The sequence below is a fragment of the Danio rerio genome, chromosome 5 (assembly GCF_052040795.2).
Source record: "Danio rerio strain M-AB ecotype USA chromosome 5, GRCz13ab, whole genome shotgun sequence".
Lineage (NCBI taxonomy): Eukaryota > Metazoa > Chordata > Actinopteri > Cypriniformes > Danionidae > Danio > Danio rerio.
Window position 1 is genome coordinate 21,636,439 of NC_141025.1, and position 20,081 is coordinate 21,656,519.

At 36.8% G+C, this 20,081-nt stretch overlaps 2 protein-coding genes and 1 pseudogene across 2 annotated transcripts in view; 2 read left to right on the forward strand and 1 right to left on the reverse strand.

Annotated features, from left to right (window-relative positions):
• The window catches only part of sgsm1a (small G protein signaling modulator 1a), a 766,057-nt gene that overhangs the window by 683,616 nt on the left and 62,360 nt on the right, over positions 1–20,081 (forward strand). The window lies entirely within an intron of this gene.
• Positions 1,921–12,574, forward strand: cmklr1l1 (chemokine-like receptor 1 like 1). Its single transcript, XM_087253370.1, has 2 exons — positions 1,921–1,988; positions 9,767–12,574. The coding sequence occupies exon 2, from the start codon at positions 9,800–9,802 to the stop codon at positions 10,769–10,771; it is 972 nt and encodes a 323-aa protein (XP_087109496.1). The 5' UTR covers positions 1,921–1,988; positions 9,767–9,799; the 3' UTR covers positions 10,772–12,574.
• LOC147843937 (uncharacterized) lies at positions 3,755–6,488 on the reverse strand (annotated as a pseudogene).

Below are 20,081 nucleotides of genomic sequence, written 5' to 3' on the forward strand. Positions count from 1 at the left end.
TATGGTGTTGTGGCTGTTTGCAAATGTGAGTTATGGTTTCTTGTAGTAATTTTTGTTTGTTTGTGTTTGCTTGCTTGATCTGTCTTGGCATGGCATTGAACTACCGGAAAGGGATTTGTGTTTCAAACATGTTATGCTAACCAGCATTCATCATTTGGGCAGAACACCTACTGTACCTAAGGGACATAATTTAATCATGGCTTATTGGGAAAATATTATTATTATTATTGAAAGAATGTAAAATATCATATGCATTTGTATTTTTTATTAAGAAGGCACATAGAGATTCCAATGGCAGAAGTGCTGATAAAGATCAGAGCCTGGCTAAGATGTGTGTGGATTTCCTGGGTTTTACGATGTGGTCACATATTGATAGAGCTCTGGATTGGTCAGTCTGAATGTCTCAGTATTTAGGCTTTGGTCACATGGTCAATGAAGAGACAAAAGTAGATTGTATTTTATTATTTAATATTTCATGTTTCATCATTTTATACAGTTATTTTGTAACTAATCCATGTATAACCATAGCAAGATATTGTCATTAAATCATTTCATTTTCAAGTATTCTGTGAATTATTTTTGATTTAACTTAACACTTAATTGTGAGGCACAGTGACTCAGTGGTTAGCACTGGCACCTCACAGCAAGAAGGCTGCTGGTTCGAGTCCCAGCTGGGTCAGTTGGTATTTCTGTTTGGAGTTTGCATGTTCTCCCCTGTGTTCGCATGGGTTTCCTAAAGGGTTCTCCGGTTTCTCCCACAGTACAAAGACATGTGCTATAGGTGAATTGGATGAACTAAATTGACCATAGTGTCTGAATGTGAGTTTATGAGTGTTTTCCAGTACTGGGTTGCAGCTGATAGAGCACCCACTGCATGAAACATATGCCGGAATAGTTGGCGGTTCATTCCGCTGTGGCGACCCCTGATAAATAAAGGACTAAGCTGAAGAAAAATGAATAAATGAATAAATAACACTTAATTGCTCCATATTGCAGTAATATAGTCACATAATAGCAACGCTCTCCAACCTATTTTTAGCTTTTATTAGTTATTATTACTGTACTTATAATAACCTTATATCCCATTCCTACATTAGAGATGGACACCTAATGTAGAAGTAGTCTTGATGCAAATCTAAGAGACTCACTTACTGCAGCGGGGTATAAGATCCCACAGACACTTTTGCATCTTTCTCTCAAATACTCAACTCAAAACAAACAATCATAAATTCAAGACAATCAAAGACAATCAATAAAGTCTTAGTTGTTTTATTTCAGCAAGAATAAGGCAGTTTTTAATCTTTATTTCTCTAAAATGTCTTTTTTAAAGTCAATATTATTAGCCCCTTTAAGCATTTTTTTATTGTCTACAGAACAAACCACTTTTATAAAGGATTGCCTAGTTACCCTAACTTCTTTAATTAGCCTAGTTAAGCCTTTAAATGTAACTTTAAGGTTAATATCTTGAAAAGTATTTAGTAAAATATTATGTACTGCCATCATGGCAGAAAGAAATCAGTTATCAGAAATTAGTAATTAAAAGTTTTTTATGTTTAGAAATGGTGCCATGGTTATGGTTTTGCTGCACAATATGAAATATGAATATAACATGACATAGGTGTCAAAATGTTTTTTTTTTCTTACAAATACAAAATGAAAACTGAACAAGTACTTCCCAACTCAGAAACCACGGCAAATGAGCAAGTAAAAACTTCCATCAGCATATCATGTTGGCTAATATTCCCACTGCAGGCAAATGTCGCCCAAATCCAAGTTTTTTCACATATGTGAGCCATCTGTGAGCCTCTGATTGGACAAGGAGGAAAAATATTCATCTTTTTTTCTTTGGTACGGGTGTCAAGTGGCTGGAACATTTTCTTGGATCAGGCAACCCTACAGATCCAAAGTCCGCCCTGGTTCAGTCTGAGGAAACAACACAGCTGCAGAAGTACATCTCTGAAACACCGCAAACGCCATTTTGAGAAACAGTAAGTTATACTTTAGATGCCATTAAACGTGCTGTGCCTTGTTAAGATGCATATGATGAAAAATTGCAAATGGATCTACTAGTCTAAATAATACATTTATGATTGTAATAATCTTTTCAGGGCCGATAGCAAATGAGAACAAACTGAGAAACACTAAACCTTTATCATTTAAATGGACATGCTAGTCATTATTTTCACATGATGTAGTTTAAAAGTGAGTTGCACTTGCATGTGAATAACGTCCAACGTGTGTAAAGAGTTTTGCATGGTTTAAACAGTGAAATAGTTTAGGTAACAATTTAGGCAATTATCTTCATATAAATAGGCATGCACATTACCAAGCACAATGTGAGGTCACAAAAAATAAAAAAATAAAAAAATAAGTTTTTATGAGAAAAACAAGGAATATTAATGCAGAACTCTGTTAACTTGCATTTTATTGGACTTCAAGTTCTAACTGATGCAAAAAGATTGATAAGAAATAACCTCTGCAATGTTCTGAAACTACAGAGACGAACTAATTTGATCTTTGAAAAGTTTCCTTTTCAGCCAAATTATCATTACAGTTCAGATTGTAGATTAAAACAGGCTTCTGCAGAGCTCCTTGCACAACAGAAGTAGTGAGGCCTTACTTTTACTACAGTGCAGTACTTTCAGAATAAAGCACCGTTTAGATTAGGCAAGGAAAGTTTATTTAAAAAGTCAGAATTAATACACCCCTCCCTGTTTATTTTTTTCCCCAATTTCTGTTTAACGGAGAGAAGATTTATTTAAACACATTTCTAAACATAATAGTTTTAATAACTCATTTCTAATTACTGAGTAATTTTATCTTTGCCATGATACCAGCATATAATATTTGACTAGATATTTTTAAGACACTTCTATACAGCTGAAAGTGATATTTAAAGGCTTAACTAGGTTAATCAGGTTAACTAGGCAGGTTAGGGTCATTAGGCAAGTTATTGTATAATGATGGTTTCTTTGTAGACTATAGAAAAAAATAGCTTAAAGGGGTTAATAATATTGACCTAAAAATAGTTCATAAAAAATTAAAAACAGCTTTTATTCTAGTCGAAATAAAACAAAAAAGATTTTCTACAGAAAAAAAATATCAGATATACTATGAAAATTTCCTTGCTCTGTTAAACATCATTTGGGAAATATTTTTAAAAGAAAACAACAAAAAAGGTGGCTAATAATACTGACTTTAACTGAATTTTCTGAAACATTAACTACCTGCATGTCATTACTGCCTGCTGCACCTCCTCCATTGCATTTTTTGGGTCAGCTGCAGGGTCGTCAGCTGGTACCACCGTTCACTGATGTTTCGCCCCCTACCCAGTACACCTCCCGGTGGGGGGGCAGTGGCTTGTGGGGACGTCTCCACGCCACCCCCTGCAGCTGCCCTTCATAGGGTACCGCACCCCAATTTTTGTCCCTCCTCCGTAGCCACATCCAATAACTTGGCTTCTCAGCCTCTTCTGCCAACTCGTTAACAACTCTCCTCAGACTCATCCCAGATGCCCTGGCAGCATGGAGAAGATGAATTACTGACTTCCCAACAAATCCTCTGCACCCAACTTCTATGGGATGTACTGTTGCCGTCCAACCCTCGACTCTGCATTCTGCTGCTAAATCTGAGTACTTGTGCCGCTTGAACTCATGCGCCGCTGCCATACCCTCCTCCCATGGCACAGTCAGCTCAATCACCAGAACCTTCTTAGCCGCTGCTGACCAAATCACTGCATCTGGTCTCAGAGTTGTTAGTGTGATCTCCGTTGGAAAGATGAGCTGAAAGTCCAAGTCAACACGCATCTCCCACCTCTTTCCAGGCACGAGCAGGCACCTTGATCTCTCTGTACCTGTGATCTGCCCCCCTTTTCCTGGTCTGAGGAACCTAATCTTTGGCAGAGGTCATGCTGAAGTTGAGTTTGCTCATACTCTGCATTTTCGAGATGCTCTGCCAGCTTTCTTAGCACCTGGTTGTGCCGCCATCTAAAACGGCCCTGCGCCAGTGCAACATTGTATCCCGACAGGATATGTTGCAGGCCTGCATTGGCTTTATCGCACAGGGGGCATTTGGCCTCAAATCCAAACCATTGGGAAAGGTTACGGGGGCAGGGGAGGGTACCATATGCTGCTCTTACGAGAAAACTCAGCCGTGACTGCGGAGTTCTCCAAATATCTGCCCAGGATATGGCCCTGTTAACGACATCCTCCCAGCTGGTCCATGTTCCTTGCTTGCCCTGTGCAACAGCCTTTATAAAGTAGCAGTCCTGCTCCACTCGTGAGACCTCTTCCTCCAGCATAACTTTCATCTGCTCCCTTGTGGCTTGGGACCAAAACTGTGATGGCTCTCCCCATCGGCTGGTTTGAACTCTTCCCATTATCCCTTTGTGCTGAAGCCTGTCAAGGGCTTGATTGACCTCCTGCTGGGCCCTCCATTTGCGCCCAGTGTGAACGGTCACCCCTGCGCTTCTAACTGCTTTGTCTCATGACTCCTGTAGTTCCAACACAAGACGAGCCTTTTCTTGCTTGTATCCATGGCTGATGGACTTCAGAGGAAGCTGAAGTACATTATTGCCATATAGGCCCGTATCCGAGAAACAACGTGGGAGGCCCAGCCACTTCCTAATATAGGTGTTGGAGAATGTGTTCATTTTTCTAACATGGGATGATGAAATTTCTGATACTTTTAAGGGCCACATTACCCACTGGAATAGTGTAAACTGATAGCACCATACTTTCAATTTCCCCGGAAGCTGACTGCTGTTGATTTTCTCCAGCCCTTCTCTTAACTGCTTCTGCACCAACTTCCCCATCTGACTATCGCAGAGCTTTGATGTATACTCTCGTCCAAGGCTCTTCACAGGTTGCTCTTTTAGCAAAGGGATAATCTCTCCTCCTGCTGTAAACACTGTCCTGTCATCGCTCACCCCTTTCCTTATTGACAGGCTCCTCGACTTTGCTGCCTTGATCTTCATCCTAGCCCATTGAATCAGTTCATCCAAGCTCTTAAGGAGCCTTGCTGTACATGGTGTTGTTTGAGGTATTGATGTAACATCATCCTTGTATCCTCTTAGCACAGGGAGTCTTCTCCCTGATGGTGACATCAGCCCTCTGGCCATCTGTCTTTCCCCGATAAGGATTATTTCAAAGGCTGTCACGAACAGGATAGGAGAAATCGAGCAGCCCCTGGCAATACTGACCTCTATCTTCTGCCATCCAGTAAATTGGCCATAGACCAGAAAACTCATGCTTAAGTTGCTGAAATACTTGCCTATTATGTTAATTGTGCAAGCTGGCACATAGAAGAATTCTAATGCAAACTCAATCAGCTTATGTGGCACCAAGCCATAAGCATTTGCCAAATCGACAACTTTTTGACAACTCGTATCAATGTACTGGTTACTGGTGAGGAAGCTGGCCATCCTCCTTGCCAAGACTGCAAAGAAAAGTTTCCCCTCCACGTTCAGCAATGCAATACTCCTGAACTGGCTAATAGATGTTGAATTCTGCTCCTTAGGAATAAAGATTCCTACTGCCTATCGCCACCCTACTGGAATGGAGTTGTTCCTCCACACAACCTGCATAAGCTTCTACAAGATCTTTGTCACTCTTGTGCACTTCTGGTATACATTTTAAGGAAGCCCATTTGGCCCTGGTGCTGATCCTGATATAGCCTTTTTGAGGACCTCTCTAATCTCACACAGCCTAGGTGGGGATTAATCGAACGGAGACTTTGGGGGTTCTGGTCGTGGCACATAACCTGGTGATCCAAGTGGTGTCTCCTTTGCAGCATCTGTATACTGACTCTTGACATGGTTTTCCAGCTCCTCTTTCGTGATGGCTAGCCTACCACTTCACTTCTCATCAAGCAGCTGAAGAGAAAACCTGAAAAGGTTTTGTTTCCTAATCCGTTCTGCCCGGCATAGCTTGGACAACCTTTGCTTAATGTCCTTCCATAACAGATTAAGCCCTTCGTTTTCTTCAGGTCCTGCTTTCCTCCATCTCTTTCTCAGATGACGCCTGTCTGATATGAGCAGCTCGATATGTCTCTCCCTCCGTCCTTTCTATCTCAGGGTTGACTTTTTCTCCACCGCATATTCTCCAAATCTCTCTGCACTCCTCAAAAATGATGTTTCCCATCATGGCTAGCTAGCGCACTGCTGTTTCTCGCAAAGTATGCAGCAATACTTCACTGAGGTGTTCATCGAGCCTGGACCATTCCTCTTGCATATTTGCCTTTGGCCTCTTAATCTTGCAGAGCCTTTCGGGGTACTTGGATTTTGATCCTGGTTCTGTGACTTGTAAGAAGGCAAAGCCTGTCTCGCTCTCGTGGGTTGCCTTTTCTTCTCCTCCTGCCTCTACTACGATTGCCCTCTTAGCACTGTCGGGTCCTGCAGCTCTATGGTTTGCTACACGGCTTTGGGTCCCATCCGTCTGACCTGCTGAAGCAGTGCGGTTGTGCTGGTTGGGTGTCCTCCCGCACTTCATCCTTCCTTGGTGTATCTGCAATGCTCTTAATGATGTCACCTTCTGCCATCCACATGCACACTTTCAGAGGGACTTCTCATTGCCATTATCCATTCCATTAGTTACCAGGTGATCCATCAAAATTTGGCCCATCTTCCACCCCACCTCTCGGAGGGCCATCGGGTTGTCTTCTTGTATTCTTTCTTGTAGTCAATTGAGGTGCTCCTTTGTGAGGAGCTTGTGGGCAAGGTAACCAACCGCCCACTCCTGATGCAGTCTTTCCTGCTGTCTATCAGTCTTACCCGATCGTCCTCAAGCCTGTTGCCAACTGCGCTTTCACAGTAGTCACTGGTTTCCCAGAATTCAAATTTTCCGAAACAAGTCTTAACTACCTTAACTACGTTACTGCCTGTCACACCTCCTACAGTGCACTTTTTGGGTCAGCTGCAAGGTCGTCAGCTGGTACCACCGTTCACTGTATATATATTATGATTCCCAGTGATCGAGCAGTTGCACATTGCTGAAGAACTACACCAAGAACTACCAATTGTTTCATGTATCATATCAGCATTCTTTCTATACACATAGCAGGTACATACTAGACAAAGGCAGAATGTGAAATGCATAGCGATTCAATATGCCTCGCAAAAAAGCTGCAGACATATGGATCCAGATCAGTGTTAAAAATAATGCATTTGCATTCATAAAGTTCACAAATTCAAAACAGGCTTCATAAATCCACAACTTAATTCTAAAATGCAAATGTAAAAAGCAAAAATTATTTCCCAAACACTCTCACATATTCATCTTACCTAAATACATTTAAAATGTTTACACAATTATGTATATATGAAGTTCTTGGATTACTTTACTCATGCAATTATTTTATATGTGTTTATGAACCACTGAATGTGCATCTGAAAATAGTCACTACACAAGCATGGAGTCCTTTGAATTTGTGTGCAGTATTTTTGAGACCTTCCTGGCAGGATACGATTCTTACACATCTTTTTTTTTAGAAGAGATTCTGTTTAGCTAATCGCAATCGAGTTTAATTCAATTAATATGTTTCTTACTAAACAAACTCAACAAGCTCCATTTAATTATTATTATTTTATATAAAATAAAGTTTTATAGCAGTACTATTAGAAATTTGTCATTAAAATAATGTAATAGTAAGGTTTTAGCATACACTAAGCAAAATGTACATGCTCAACCCAGTTTGCAACCTTTTGCCTTAACAAGCTTCCTACACTGTAATTAAATAGAAAATATGATAAATACAGCAATTTTGATTATGAAAATGATTGAAATCAGTTGAATCACACAGAAATTGCATTCATAGCACAAACCAGTGGACAAATATTTTAATTTTAGTGAAGTTTAATTCTAAACTAATTTCGAGAGGATCACATGCTTATGATTGCTTGTGGCTGGTCCCGCTTTATCCAAATTATGATTCACCAATCAGACGATTCCTAAGCCACTATAAATACCCTAAGTTGCATAAAACAGCCATCTTCGTTTTGAAGAATTTCCCTTCCACGCTTACTCCTCCTTCTATCCTAGATGGGTGGCACGGTGGCCTAGCGGTTAGCGATGTTGCCTAGCAGGGTTTTGTTCCTTGCCAGGACGGCCGGCATTTCTGTGTGGAGTTTGCACTTCCCTCGAGTGCTTGCGTGGGTTCCCCTCGGTTACCCGGTTTCCTTTCACCGCCCAAAAACATGCAATTTAAGTTAATTGACTAATCAAAATCGGCACCATAGACATGTACCTAGTAAAAAAATTTTTAAAGAGCAAGTTCAGGGGAGTTTTCGAGATCTACCTGAGCTCAAACTCCCCTCTCGACAGCATGCCAAACAAGCTTGATAATCAATGATCACTTAAGTGTGAACTCCTGAATCATTAGTATAAATCTCATACTGGCAGATGACTCAATTAGTTTCATCAGTTATGAATATTTCATCAGTTGTATTTTTGCACTGTCGCTGTATTTTGCACTGTCTGGAGCCAGCACCTAAGCTTTTTTTCACTCATCATACCACATGCTGCTGATGATGTGACAATAAAAGTGATTTGATTTGAATTGACCCTCCACAGGTAGTCTGACTAACATGCGATATGCCCAATCATAACGCCAATATTCTGTTCCCCAATGTACATGTTAAATGTATGGTACATGTTAACAATATGGTGAGCACTTTGACAAAAATGTAGGAAATATATAAAGTTGGTGCATCAAAAAGTGTGGGTAATGGTAACCATCCAACAAGCTAACCCAAACATTTGTGCTTTAAATATAACTAAAATACAGTATTTGAACCTCAAAATTGAATAGAAAATGAAGTGAATATCTGCAAAAAGGTTCACTTTCAGAGAAAAAAGAACCACCCCTTTTAATAGGCTTGCTATGTGACCTGCAACATGTGCTCGTATAGGCCTTACAACGCAAACAGCAGGTATCCAGGAAGGCTGGGCATATAATTTGTTTTTTTCCTGAAACCCAGAAGGTGAAAGAACTGGATACGTTTGTGTGGATGGCCTCATCATCAACTGTCAATCAACGATGTTGTCACTTGCTAAACAGATGACTCGAAACGCAAGTACTCGAGATCAAGCTATGAGAGACCCAGATTAGAATTAATGAATTGATCTTTTCCGTCTTTTATGCATTCATAAATGCATAATTGTCTTGTTCGAGATGCCACTGTTTTTGTGTTTGTGAATTATGGATGAGGAAATCAATTTGTAACATTTTATTTGTATTCAAATGATCCAAACTTCCCATCATTAATCTTTATTTTGTTTTCTTTTAAGCTCACATCATGAATATTTACCTTGTATGCATAATGCAGACCTTTATGTCTGCTTTTGTCTGAGATCACCATGTAATTTGTGCAGAAATGGTTCACCATTTCCCTAGGGTGTGCACAAATTGAAAGAGCAGTGCGTGGCTGATACTGAAGACATGCTGGAAAGTTAGAAAGAGGCCAGGGCTTTGCAAAGGGGTGAAAGCTAAAATTAGAGTTCGAGTTAAATTGTGAGCTGTGGGCAGGATCTGAGTTTAGGGGAAGGTTTAGTGGCAGTCAGTTGTTTTTAATCCTCGATTATACATGCATAAATCAGTGTTTTAAAAAAATCATTGCAACAATCACATTCATGTTATTGAGAAAGCTAAACATACTTTGTTCTGCTTTTGTCAATGTGCCATGATGATTTTGCTCGGCCTATTTATTTTCATAAACTGTGAAATGACTTCGCTTTACTTTTTTAATACTTTGCCTGTTGGTTTCTTACAGATCTCTACTTCCTCTTCAGTGGTAAAAGACAAAATGTATTCAACACCAGATTATGAATATGATGACGGCGAAATTATAAAGTTGGTAGAAATTCATACAAACAAAACAGATGCTAAGCAACCTGAGGATTTCCAAGCTTCTCACTGCAAGGATGCATTATGTGTGATCATAGTGATTATTAATGTGATCATTTTCCTTCTCGGCATCATTGGAAACGGTGCGGTGATCTGGATTACTGGTTTTAAGATGAGGAAGTCAGTGAACACCACCTGGTACCTGAGCCTGGCTTTGTCTGACTTCATTTTCTGCTCTACTCTGCCTCTGAGCATCAGCAGAATAGTTATGGACACCTGGATCTTTGGCCTCTTCATGTGCAAGTTCACCTCATTTGTTATGAACCTCAATATGTACAGCAGCATCTTCATCCTGGTCATCATTAGTGTGGATCACTGCATCGCCGTCAAGTTTCCTGTCTGGGCCCAGACTCGACGCAACGTCCAGAAAGCATCTTTAGTGGTTTTGTTGGTTTGGTTTGTGTCTGCTTTGTTTAGCATTCCATCTGCCTACTTCAGAAATATTGCAGATGTTCCACCAGTAGTGATATGTTATTCCGATTATAAGCATGACCACAGTACCGTTGTGTTCATACGCTTCACTTTTGGGCTTCTGATTCCATTCCTGATCATTTTCACCTGTTACTTTAACCTGATTTGTAAACTTAGATCAAACCAAATATCCAAATTTACTAAGCCCTACAAGATCATGACGTTACTGATCACAGCTTTTTTCCTCTGCTGGTTACCTTTTCACATAGTTTCTGTTGTAGAGTTGAGCCAAACTAAGCACAGTACTGCCATGTACAGAGCCCAACAAGTATCTGTTACTCTTGCCAGTGTGAACAGCTTTCTAAACCCTTTCCTGTACGCATTCATGGCCAAAGACTTCAAGAAGAAATGCTATTCCTTTCTGTCCAAGATTGAGAGTGCCCTTAATGAGGAGACCTAATCAATTTCAAAGCAACATCAATCATCAATTCTGAGGATTTTCCAATGTTGTCTGAAACAACATGTCTACTTATTCTCTTCTAAAAACAAACAATCAAACACATTAACTAACTTTTAAACACTAGCACTCTTTTATCTATTCTTTATTACTGTATGTGTTCATTTGCAGCTTTGGAATATAAACTAAAAATAAACATACAGTTGAAACCAGAAGTTTACATACACTAACATAACTATTTTTTTTTAAATGTCTGATGGTAAATCATACTAAGCGTTTACTATTTTATGTCCAGTAGGATTACCTAAATGATTTACATTTGCCTAATGTCAGAATAATGAGAGAATTTTTTTTTTATTTTCTAAACAATCAAAAGGTTACACATATTCCCTTGGTATTTTTTAGCTTTGCTATTAAACTGTATAACTTTGGTCAAATGTTTTGGGTGTCCTTCCACAAGCTTCTCACAATAGTTTGCAGGAATTTTAGCCCATTCCTCCTGACAGAATTGGTGCAACTGAGTCAGATTTGTAGGCTGTCGTGCTCGCACAAGCTTTTTCAACTCTGACCACAAATTTTCTATAGGATTTAGATCAGGGCTTTGTGATGGCTACTCCAAAACATTCACACGGTTGTTCTTAAAGCACATTTTAACTCATTTAGCAGCATGCTTGGGTGTCTGTTTGGAAGACCCATTTGTGGCCAAGTTTCAATTTCCTGGCTGATGTCTTGAGATGTTGCTTTAGTATTTCTACATAATGTTCTTTCTTCATGATGCCATGTATGCTGTGAAGTGGACTAGTCCCTTCTGCAGCACAACATGATGCTGCCAACCCCATACTTAACAGTTGGGATGGTGTTCCTAGGTAACCTTTCCAATTTGTCCTCCAAATGTAACACTGGTCATTGTGGCCAAACTTAATCTTAGTTTCATCAAACCACAGGACGTCTCCTAAAATTATTCTTTTTCACAGTGTAATTTTGCAAATTGTAATCTGGCTTTTTTGTTGATTCTGGCTTGTTGATTTTCCCATGTTGTCACAAAAGGAAGCAGTGTGTTTCAGGTTTTCCTTAAATGCTATTCTACAGTTGTGCCTCCAATTAACTCAAACGTCGTCTAATAGCCAATCAGAAACTTCCAAAACCTTGACACCATCATCTGAGTTTTTTCAGAGGCATAATAATTTTATTGTATGTAAACTTGACTTTTAAGAAAAGCTATAACAATTTCTTTAAAAATATATCTCTCATTATTCTGATAATAAGCATGACGGAAACTAATTTAAAAATCTTAACTTGCCTAAAAGAGAAAAAGTTTAGTCACATTAACATCTGACTTTTTAAAATGGTTATGTGCCTTTTTATACAGAGTATGTAAACGTCTGGTTTCAACTGTATATCCATATTTACAATATATTATTTACAATATATTAACAATATATCCATATTTTAACACTATTACTAACAAACTCTTTATTTTTATATATTTTTAAGAAATAAAATTCTAACCTTTAACCATTATTTAATCTTACGTTCATTGCATGTTTGGGTTCAATTTAAGTAAAAAAATAACAACAACAATAAAAAATGTATATAATAATAATAATAATAATAATAATAATAATAATAATAATAATAATAATAATAATAACAGCTAAGCTAACATGTAAAGAGGTAAACATTCTAATGAATGCAAACACAGTTTTGATTTAAAAAACAAAAAACAAAAGTTATTGTATAAAAAATACCATTTTATTAAGACTTTGAAGACTTCTACAATAATAAAGTTTCCATATTATGCAAATTGAAACATGCCTAAATATGTTTTAAAGGATGTAATGGTTTCCCTGCCGTATAAAAATATATACATTCCATCTATTCCACCTAATTTTTTAGAAACTCTTATTATTCATTAAAAGAATGATCATAACTTTGAGTTTACTCTTCTCTGATAGGTCAGAAATGCACAATCAGGGCTTACAGCCAAAATCTAACCAAAATTATTAATAAGAGATACCCTTTAAATAGAAGGTACAACGGGGCAAAGTGCATAAAAAACTAGATCTCAGAAAACTGTGGTGATTAAAGTAGAATATATGAAAAAAATAAGTGTTATACTGCAACCTGATCTGCACATAGTATAAATGTTATTGCAGAGCATTATAATTGTAATTACTGTCTAGTTTTCAAAGAAATGTCCATTTAGACATGTTTGGTTCACCATTAGTTAAAGATGAAAATGTGTGCTAGTTCAATGCTGCTCTCTTCTAAATCACAAACAACAAAGAGAAGGCACAGTACATTACAGCTTTTCTTAATTGCTAAGACACATTTCTTGAAAGTTGCTCTCATTTCTCTAAACTGTGAACATAAAATCCAATTTTCAAGCTACATTGACAAAACCTCAGACTCTTCTTGCAAAACCAAACTTTCACCTCAAAACAGATCAATCTGTGCTTAAAACTGAACTATGTTGTCAAATCGTGCACCAAGTCAATCCAAATTAAAAACACTACTGAAAAGTCACTAAACACTATGTGGAAAAATACTGGCATGCCACATCTGTCACGATCACTAGCAATTCAGCCTGTGCAGATCACTGAAGAACTACAAATCTGCGAGCAAGAGAACTAAAAGATCCAGTCATGCGCCACTCATACACCTGGCCTAGATCTAGTCTGATTGCAAACACTCACAGCTGAAGCCACTCATGAACTTATTACTACGATTTTAAAGAACACACACACACACGCGCACACACACACACACAGAGTTGCTGAGTCTTGTTGAACAGTTTTGTAAACATTACGATGGATTTGCCTTGCCTTGTTTTTGACAGGGTTTCATTTATTTACGTTGTCTGCTGCCTGCCTTTTGACCATCTGCCTGATATTTGACCACAAATCTGACTGCCCATGTGTTGAGAGACTTACCAGCTCTATAGTATGTCATACAGTAATTGCTGTCAACATTTACATACTATACTATAGTGTATATACTATAGACACTAGATTATAAATTACTATAATGTCAAAAATGTTTTTACCTGTTCTCTTCTCTAAATCTTTACATTTTGCTGGACACAGTGAATGATGTTTGGTTGTACCCTTTGTCCAGTCTCCCTCATGCTTATACCATGGACAAGAACATGGTCCATCACATCAGATATTACTGTTCTTTGTCTTGGCGACCACCTCAACCTTCTCTCACACGAATGCTTTCTTTAGATTTCGATCTATGGTAGGGCCTCACAAACTAGTGCCCTCTGAACTGGATTACTGTATATGTTCCTTCACATCATTAGCCACAAGTGTGATCAGTTTTGAGTTATGTTCAAGAGGTGACACCTGTGCATTAAATGTCTTTGACTTTTGTCACCTGTGCTCACCATTATGCAGCACTGGTACATCACAATGAAAATGTGTTGGCAAGTTGAGTCTAAACAGGTGAAAAGTACGCATGGTTTTGCCAATTGATTCAGTGGGAATCAGTGGGTTCAGTCAACTGAGCATTTGGTTCGGACAATACGGTTTATTGTTTTAGCAGTTGAGAAGAACTGTAACAATTGTACAGCCTTAGTGATTGTAACAAAATTTTGTAAAAGTGCAGAAGTCGTACTAGAATAAATATTTTGTCTCTAAAAATGCTTCTTGAATGTGTCTGGAAAGATGTTTACTCATTTTGCTAAATATACCCATATGATTGTTTCAGTTCATCTTCACAAACTAGATTTGCAGTGCATTGCGCCGAAATAGTCTACGATACAGAGCTGCAGACTGCACGTTATATTGGTCACAGTGAGACAATCTACTGTATAAAACCAAGCAACCATGCTATCCATATGCCAGCCAAAAAAACTGCCTTGAGGGGTTTGTTTCAGGTCACATAAGCCCACCGACAAATATAGTTGCCAAGGTTTATAATGCCATTTTCCTTTTCTAAGTAATTTTCTACATGCTATTCATGTTTAATGTCTCGATGACATGCAAACAAACAACCAAATAAGAAATTTTAAGAACTAAAAAAAGTAATTGATTTACTTCCTGTCACATGAGGCCTTCAGCTGCCTACTACTAATTGTAGGATGCAAAATGGAGGCAAACCCTCCCAAATAAAGGCAATTTTTATGCTACTAAACATTATATTTCACAAATATCAATATAATCATGAAGGTATCTAGATTCATATGAACAAAACCAATCTTTCCAGAGATCTATAGTCTTTTTGATTACTTTGTTAAATATCCAAGCAGTAACTATAGTTGCTGATGGGCAAATACCTTAGCATAAATAATGGAAACTTAGAGAATAATATGTTAATAAGTGCATAAATCAAGGTTATTGGTCCTGTTTAATGTTTTTGCTTTTATAATACAACATAAAAAAACTTATCCCTTTAACTGATTAGTTTACTTTAATATAAACTTTTCATTTAACTTTTTGACATACTTTTGTCTGTTGAGGAAGCTAGTGTGTGTTTCATCACTTTAAGACGATTGGATTAGTTATGTTCTTATTAGTGTTTTCATTTCATGAAATTATATAACAGATACATTTTGGTGGTTTACATTAAATAGTTTTCTACTTTTAAATATTATAAATTATTCATGAATATAAATTGATTTGTTCAAAGCTGTTTTTTAAGTTTGAAAGTCCAATGTTCTCCTCCTATCCAAATTTTACATTAAAAGTGCATACAACATATTTGCTCAACGGCAACTTGCCGCATAATTTAAAAAAATCTAAAACCTGGAGAAAATAAATGCAAAACATATTCATATAGGACATCATTAACAAGGCTAAATGCATGAAAATATTCAGAACATTTGGGCAAAGATGGATTAAAGGAACAGTACACATTACTCCTTTTCCACTTATTGTTTCTTTTTTCCATTGAAAACAAGAGAAATTTCAAAGAGGAATTTGGAAACTGGCAGGAAATGAGGAGTCCTTTTTTATTTTGGGAGCACTGACCTTTTAAGTAAGCCATAGTGGTTCATTTTATTTAAGTAAACAGAATCAGCAGTGTAGCCTGAACTGTTCATATGACTGTGTGTATTAATGTTATCAAAACGGCACTTTATACGGATAGTATCACACTTCCTGTGTAAAACAGCATAAAACCAGTGATAAGAGATCATGATTTCCTGACAGATATGTGGTTCTTTGGTTGCCTTTAAACTTTTGCCTATATGTTTTATAACATCTAAAATCTAAGTCTTTCTAGAAAGTATGGTTGCCTTCTGAAAGAAACTGCATGAAAATGTATGTTTGATTACTGAACACATTAAACCCTGACAATAGGAAACATTTCACTAGTGTATTAGACTATTAAAATATTATGTTAACAGTCATTAAAGTGACACTGGCTGTGAAAACAGAAAGTCTTACCATTCTCCATGGAACCAGCCACTGGAGCAGCAAGGAACTACTGGTCAGAGAGCTGGACTTGTGGATCTTTGTTGGACTTTGTGATTGAAGGTTAAAGTCAATATCTAGCACTCTCTTCCACCCTCAATACCATGAAGTGAGTCTCTTGAGTGAGCCACTGAACTCGAACTGCTCCAGGTGTGTTCAGATAGTTGCTTTGGATAACAGCATCTGCTGAATTAAATGTTAATGTAATTAACAGCACTTTCAACTAAAAGAAGTACTCAAAGGTATAGTTCCCCCAAAAATGAACATTTACTCACCCTCAGGCCATTAAACATGTTGGTAACTATTTTCATCAGAACCTTAAAGGAGTGGTCCAGAGTGTATAAGGCTTGGTTGTGTTTATACGATGCAAAGTAATGTGTGCTCATGCTTCATTTGTAAAGATTTACGTTTATTTTCATATATCCTACTTTAATTTTATACAGATACTCAGCTAACATGAAAACCACTGTCATATTTCCTAGTTTCTCTAAAAGCTTGTCCTCAAGAGGCTATGATTGGTCAGCCAACATTATGTAGCTTGCTGATTGGATCGAAGTCACCAGGAAGCAACACAGCTCTACTAGCAAGAACTTTGCCATGTACATATTGTCAGTCAGAATAGCTGTTAGCCGTATCAGTTTGAGCCTGAATCAGACCGAAATTGAAAAGGACACAGCTGAACATCCCGTTTGCTCTTTAAAATAAAACCTGACAAGTGTCTTTCTATATTTCTATATATTTGAGTTATAAGCAGGTGTAATTAATGTGAACTGTTCACATATCTTTTGTGAGTTTGTTATTTGAGATGTAAAACACTAGGAAAGCGGCCACATAGAGAGACACTGCAACGCTGGTAAAAATTGTGGGTGTTTACAGATGGATAAACATTTATTTATGGATAAATATGAATTTGTAGCTAAATTGTTAACAATTGCCAATTGCCAAACAGCCTTTCCTGTTGTTTTTATCCTTGTTTACGTCCTTGCTACAACATACCGTTAACTGACTATACACTATGCATTTAATAGATCAATTTGAACAAGTAAAAATACTTACAGGTTGTGGCTCACAATCCACAGCTTCTTCCATTATAGTTGGAGCTGCTCCTTCTTTGAGTTTTTAGCTGAATCCTGCACTGAACTGGGAGATATTCTGAAAGCTGTCCTTTATCAAATGCTAGCTATATATATATATATATATATATATATATATATATATATATATATATATATATATATATATATATATATATATATATATATATATATATATATATTCTTTGTTTTTAAAATACATTTCTGGAACATAATTAAACTGTAAGCACGTCTCTCTTTGTCTTGTGTCCTCTAGAAGCCCAAATGCAAAAACAGAGCAAGCTCTGTGGAAATAGCAGCATTTGGACGCCATTTTTGCTTTCTCTGCTATAACATTACAACATTGCTGTAGACATTGCTAAGCTAACTCTGTAAAAGCCAACTTCATACATATTACATTCAGATATTGTTTATGTTTAGGGGCAGACTAAACCAATAAGCAAGGTAAGTGGGCGATTAGGGGCCCCAATAAATACCTAAAGGTATAAATTCTACCTACTGTATCAACTATAATTAACACTGTTTTCTATCATAATTTGTATGGTGAGAGTCAAACAAATATTCTTAACAAAATTAAATGCTATTTAACATAAAATAAAATGTAATATTATTATAATAATGTAATGTTATGTAATAATAATATTATAAAATGCAATAATATTATTACATCTGCACAAATTTGTCCACAACTCCCAATCATGGAACAATCCAGCAGACAAAAAAAAAAAAAAAAAAAAAACTTTATTTCAATAAAAAATCATCTTAATAAAAACTAAACATTTAAAATGTAGAGATTGCATTAAGATAAAATGTAGAAAAGACATTTGAGTGATATAAAAAAACAAAAAAAAACAAAAATAAAAAAAACAAAATAAAAATGAAATAAAAGTAGAAAGGGTGCATTTTAGGACTTTTTGGGCCCCGTGGCTGAAATTGCTTAGGGCCCCCAAATCCCTAATTCCACCTATGTTTATGTTCACACATCTACACTACACATGAACTAAAGTTTAAAATATGATATAATAGCGGACCACCCCTTTAAGATTTGTAGCTGAAACTGTGGTTTTGGTGATTCGTAAAATCTAGTCACTTTAGGAGTCTAAAACACATACAGTACTGTACAGGCAAAACCAAATTAATAGCAGTAAACAATAAACAATATTTACAACATTATTACCTTAGTTATCACAAATACACACTTTTAAATCTTACATTGAAATAATAAACTATCTATGTTTCCCAGTTATGTGTTGCGGCTGGAAGGGCATCCGCTGCGTAAAAATGTGATGGATAAGTTGGCGGTTCATTCCGTTGTGGTGACCCCAGATTATTAAAGGGGCTGAGCCGAAAAGAACATGAATGAATGAATAAACTACATATAATAAAGATCTCTCTGTATATATGAAATGATATATTATCATTTCAATGTAAGATTGAAAAACTGGTGTTTCTATAAATACAGTAAATACATGAATGCTGCTCTTTTGAGAGTTTGGGGGTTTACAGTTTATTGATCAGGACATCTCACATATCATCCAAACAAGTGCAATACTTTTCCTCAAGTCCACACAGTTCTCTCAGCTCACAATTTTAACAAACCAAAAAAAAAAAAGTCTTCAATAATTATTTAATTTGCTTTGCATTGCTGGCAACACTACTTGGTGATTTTCTTCATTTGGTAGAAATTCCTTACATTCATTCCATACAAAATACATTCAGAAAGACACTTCAGTTTTGTTCCTTTTTGAAATAAGAAGCAGGTAGAGTAATGCTCAAATTTAAAAGCCTCTTCAAAAATATAGGATCATACTTCTCTGTTTTAAAGTCATTCTCCGTGTGAGCATTACAAAAATATATGTGTATTTACATATTGAGTGTTATTCGTTGGGTTTCTAGCTGACAAGAAGTTTAGTGAAGTGCTTTTTATAAATCTTTTTTAGCACTCTGCTTTATACTTCCTTCCACCCCTTATTTCTAAATTATAGTTTTTATAAATTATAATTTGATGCTCAGAATAAAAAAAGAACTTCTGTGATAACAAAGAGAAAAATTCTGCACATTTCTACAAAGAACATTTGTATGGTGACATTTTAGGAGGAATTGCTGATTTTGTCTTTTTAAAATTTTCAAAGGAAATGAAAAATGTCTCAATGCACCTCACATGGCACAAATTGCAACTACTTTTATAGTCTAAAACAATACACAAATGGGTAAACATCTTTGGAAAAGTGAAAAGGGTTTTGTCTAAAGGGATTTGTGTGCTGTGTATTTAATTTCTTCTCATATAAATGCTTTGTTCTTAGAGACTATGTTAGTCCAAAACATATGAGAACCTGCCTGGACCACAAAACCAGATATAAGTGTCAATTTCTTTTAAATTGAGATGCAGTGGTGTTAAAATGTTTGAAAAGTGTGAAAAAGAGTTCTTATTTATTTATTTTTTTTGCAAGTCTGTCTCTTCCCTGCAGGCACGGGACACAGGCACAACATGGGGTATAACTTCATATTGGTCCAGGGACATTGGATTTTATTTGTAAATGAAAATCAGGTTGACGTCAGAACCCAACATCAGGCCATTGTCAATGTCCAATGTCTAACATAAAATCAACCAAATATCAACATCTAATCATGTTACCCTTGACGTTGTGTGGACGTTACCACTATGACATCTATTAGACGTTGGGTTTTGGTCACTTTCCAACAACCTAAAATCAACCAAATATCAGCGTAATTTGTTATCGTTATTGGACATCAAAATAGTGTTGTCCTTAAAAGCTGAATATTGGTCTCCTGACGCCACGG

Coding starts and splice junctions, on each gene's coding strand:
- cmklr1l1 (XM_087253370.1), top strand. CDS start 9,800: ATGTATTCAACACCAGATTATGAATATGATGACGGCGAAATTATAAAG.